This window comes from Cynara cardunculus, unplaced genomic scaffold (genome assembly GCF_001531365.2).
Source record: "Cynara cardunculus var. scolymus isolate 2C unplaced genomic scaffold, CcrdV1 Un_Scaffold_2727, whole genome shotgun sequence".
NCBI classification, from domain to species: domain Eukaryota; kingdom Viridiplantae; phylum Streptophyta; class Magnoliopsida; order Asterales; family Asteraceae; genus Cynara; species Cynara cardunculus.
This window is the reverse complement of record NW_020201197.1, coordinates 29,098-33,824: the sequence shown is the minus strand read 5'-3', so window position 1 is coordinate 33,824 and position 4,727 is coordinate 29,098. Positions and strand designations below refer to the sequence as shown.

General features: G+C 39.1%; 1 protein-coding gene across 2 annotated transcripts in view; it reads right to left on the bottom strand.

Moving 5' to 3' along the window:
* Nucleotides 1-667: 667 nt before the first annotated feature.
* The window catches only part of LOC112503238 (beta-adaptin-like protein A), a 14,861-nt gene continuing 10,801 nt past the window's right edge, over nt 668-4,727 (bottom strand). For both annotated transcript variants that reach the window (XM_025107296.1, XM_025107297.1), the window contains 3 exons: nt 2,950-3,060; nt 2,676-2,852; nt 668-1,188 (listed from right to left, as the gene is read on the bottom strand). In XM_025107296.1, the coding sequence (XP_024963064.1) occupies nt 679-1,188; nt 2,676-2,852; nt 2,950-3,060 (798 nt within the window). In that variant the 3' untranslated portion in view covers nt 668-678. The remainder of the gene's footprint in view (nt 1,189-2,675; nt 2,853-2,949; nt 3,061-4,727) is intronic.

Below are 4,727 nucleotides of genomic sequence, written 5' to 3'. Positions count from 1 at the left end.
GCTTAAATACTTCCGTGGACATGATCTTTGATATGAGCGGACTATGTGGGGGACCTGTAGCTAACATGGACGAAAGAAGGGAGTTTGGAGAAGGTGGATGGTGACACTTATGTTACTGGTCTTGGTTTTTACTGTATATCGGTCTTGGTTCTTCCAGCTTTGGTAGTTGTAAGTACAGTGTTTAGCTTCCTTGTTTGTTTTTATCTTTTGTCCATGTTTCCTTTTTGTTCACTATACCTGTTGTGTGTTTGTGCACACTTCTATGAACTACACTACTTTCCTCACCTGCCTCGTTCTTTTGTTTTTGTTTTGTAAGTTGGGGGTCTCCACGAAAACAACCTCTCTGACCTTGGGTGGAGACAAGGTCTGCATACACCCTACTCCCCTTGCCCAAAAAATATTCCTACCATTGTGCGCAATATATTGGATTCATCTCATTTGGTTCTCAAAACAATCTTAAAAAATGTACCAATTGTCAAGTCAAATGTTGCATTTATTTTAATATAGAGGTAGTAGCTATGGCGATTTCCAAAAATCATGTCCTATTCAGAACTGTTATCCTCCTGGCATAGAAAACAAAATTGATAGAAAATGAATGAACCTTTGGATAACTGGAGTAAAATCTAAACAACCTAGCAACAACTTTCTTCCAAATAAGAGATCCTTTTCATCTCAAAATTATTGTAACAAAGTCAAAGCATACAAAATGCAGGACAAATATAATAGAATGAGAACCTGTGATATTGAAACTGGAAGTTGGCGCCATTTCTGCTGGAAAGTGCTTGGATCAAGCACAGCTTTCGAATTTAGCTTCAATGGAGTGGAGGGAGCAGGACTAGGTGCAATAGACAATCCTAGACCAAATAGGTCATCAATGGCTGAGCTAGCTTGTGGAGCGTCTGCTGGTACTGTTTGATCCAAGGATACAAGCTCTCCTTCAGTTTGCGAGACGGCTAACTGGGATAAAGAACTGTCATATGCAGGTGCATTATATGCAGAATCGTTATTGCCATGGGCCCTACTTTCTTCTTTCTCTGTGGTAGTCAAAAGCAGATCCTCATCATTCGCCTCAACCCTTTGCGCAGGAAGGATGTCATCTGCAGGTTCTGAACCAATAGACAAATTCCCAAGCTCTTCTGAAAAGGCAAATGGTCCTTGATGTTCTTTATCTGTGAACATGTAAGAAGGCTGCACCAATTTAAGCTAACGGTTAGCTTTGGTAATACTTCACGTGTGCATGCTTAGCATATACAGAAACGAGGAGGGGATCAATAATTTAAGCAGACCAAGTGATTTCTACAGACCAATAAATCCCAAAAACATGGATCCAATATTCACTATTTTAATTACTGGAAAATAGAGGTACAGAACCAGAAGAAAGCAATACAAAAAGGAGATGGCACATGCTCTTTTCTTCTAGTAGGCTTATATACATACAATTCAAGATAACATGGTTTTCTTGCTCATATGTTGCGAAAAAGTTTCAATGTTAAAACAAACTTGTACTTGGTTGAAGATATATTTTGACCCTAAATTACTGGTTTGTAACTAAGATATAACCTGTGGCACCGACATCTTATATGTTGATTTAGTTTTATACTTTCCTGATGAGAGCTTTGTAGACTAAACATGACGGTCAGGTGTAGCCTGGTTTAAGAGTAAATTAATATGGAGTGTAAGTGTGGGCCATTGGGACTCACACATGAACAAGTACCATGATGGATCCTAGGGGTTCCATTCCAGACCACTGGCCATGAGTGGAATGGCTTCATCTTTAAATTTGTCAACAAAAATTGCTGTAGTATGACAATACTACATCAGACATGAAAAGGAGAGCATGGGAGGAGAGGAACCCTAAGCTATATGTACTATCTATGAAGTGAACAGAGCTGGCTTGAAATACAATACTATTGTTGTTGCAAGGGACGTCACCAGTAATGTGCATCAACATTGAAAAGCTTCCCTTCCATTAGATTTCTTTTGTTTTTCTTGGAGGAAAAAGAGAATTAAGTTAATATTGACAACTAGCTCAACCAATATTGAAGCCACAGTTACATGAATTAAATCACAAATAAAATAAGTCATTGCTTTGAAGGATTTCAAGCAGGCACTTAAGTGGACACGCTATGCTTCCAGTCATAATATAATAATATCTATTTGTTATAGCAGCAATAAACCTACAGCTACTTTTGCTTGTTACACATTCAACAGATTATGTGAACTTGCAAGTCTTAAGATTACAATAAGAAGCATGCACAAAAAAGAGGACTTGTCAAGGTTTGATATGTACAATTCCATTAGGGAACTTCAAGAGACTGATTAACATGTTATTTCGAGATTAAAATATGAATATGAATATGAAATTGAAATTGAAATTGAAATAATGTTATACTCGTGTCTCTAAAGAGAATTGTACTCGCAACCTAAGGGTTGTAGAAATCCATTGAAACCATTAAGCCAAAGGGCACTTGCGCAGAAAAGTTGCTAATCAAATTAAAATCCCCTTAATGTCCTCCACAGCAGTTTTGTTGCTGCTTAATAGCCGATAATTACATAAGATGCTTAGCCCCGAACTTAAGAAAGAAACCGATTCATTTAAAGCAATCTTCAATAGTCTGCAGCTATCAAGGAGCCTTCATGCAATTTACTGCAGAAAATGACGCAAACTAAGGTACCTTCTGGTATAGGACAGAGAGGCTGTTAAACTCATCAAAAATACGATCTTTGATCTCACTGCTTTGAATATCGGCAAAGACCGAAACAGCTTGCTTAGTAGGATTGACCACACTATTTGCTACAGATACACTGTGTTGCAAAAGCCTGTAGTAAAATAAGGCTCTATCATGGACATCCTGCATTAAAATTGGAGGTTTAAATAGTCTTCAAAAGCAACTAGTAAATACTACAATTTGAAGTTTCTACAATCCTATGATAGCACAGAATTTCAACCTGATGCATATCAGCAAGCCCGGCAGCTAAAGCAGCACCCAAGGCTTTTTGAGTCTCTGGTGGTCTTCTGAAAAAACATTTCATTACTGCTGTAAGAAGATGCAAACGTACCTGCAGAATTAAAAATGACGACTAAATCCATAATGAATTATCAACAGCACATACTAACTACTCGTGCAGCTCAAGCATACTCAGACTTCTAGGATAAATAACTTGATATTTCATAGTTGATTATAAATACCAGGAAATAAACAGATAGATACAAGGAAACTTTTCAACCAGCTTGAGCACAAGTGTTCATCTACGATTGTTAGAAGCACTGGTTGCATTCGGAATCTTGATGCCTCATAACTTCCAAGCAGGTTATCAAGTGAAGCATGAATATGAGCAAGGTGCAGTGAAAGATGGAAGCATAAAAGTGCAATTATTGAAAGATTGTTATAGCTGACCCTCATGAACGGAACAAGTATCAAGGCAGATGGTTAAGCCGCTAAAAAATAATATGTATATAACAATGCTTATAAGCACGTACAGATCAGATTTTTTAATGAATAAACCACCAGATTTTCCTCAATGTCTCAAGGAGGATGTTATAAATCAAGTCTATCAATGAAAAAAAAATCTGGGGATAAATTCATCAGGGTTGGAAATTATTGAGCAACAAAAGGAAAGGAAAGTTAGCAATTCGAGAGGCTAGACTCTCCTATTACAAGAGTGACCAAATATCTGCATGGTTAATCCCACTACTCCCTCTCTTATTTATGGCCAAGCTCTCACCCCAAAGCATAAAACAAATTCCCCAAACTGCCCTCAATAACAGATTTGCTAACCATCTGATGATGCTATATTTTCATTCCTTGAGGTCCCTCCTCCTTGAGTTTACGTGGACCATTTCTTCTATTATACGTGAAACATATTGGGGGATATTTAACATTGCCCCATTCCCAGACATCCACCTTGTCCTCAAGGTGGGAATGAGGAAAAACTTGTTGGATGGTTGCAAAATCCTTTCATATGGCTTCAAAATCTTGAAGTCCCTTCCACTTGATCAAAACCTCCATACGTTGCCACCTAGCCAATTCTTTAGAGTTGATCCAAGCAAGTTTCCCGGCTCCACTTCCGGTTCCAATTCTTCAGCCATTTGTGGGGGTAAGGAGACGAAAGTCTGCTGTTCTCCAATACCTTTCTTGAGCTTAGACACATGGAACACTTAGTGAATACCGGCTGATTCAGGAAGCTGAAGCTTGTAGGCAACTTCCCCGATACGTTGTATGATCTTTAACAGTCCATAATAACATGCAGCAAGCTTCTGAAATGGTCTCCCAGCCAATGATTTATGTCGATAAGGCTGGAGTTTCAGATACACCCAATCATCAGCCCTGTGTGTCTTATCCTCCATGAATTTCATCCGCCGTTGAGCTTGTAATAGCTGGGCACGTAATTCATCCAATATCGCATCCCTTTCCAGCAGCCTTTCTTCCAAGGTAGAGACCCCAGGGCTGCCTTGTTCAATCCTCACCAAACGGGGTCAATCACGGCCATGCGACGCCTTAAATGGTGTGCATTTGATTGAGGTGTGATATGCCGTGTTATGGCAGAACTTGGCCCATGGCAGCCATTGCACCCATTAGTGGGGAACCCCGTGAATGAAACATTGGAGATATATCTCAACCGTCTTGTCAACGATCATTAATTGCCCATCGGTTTGAGGGGATGGGTATGGTACTCCCCGTCCCGTACCCGTTATATATATATATATATATATATATATAGAGGAG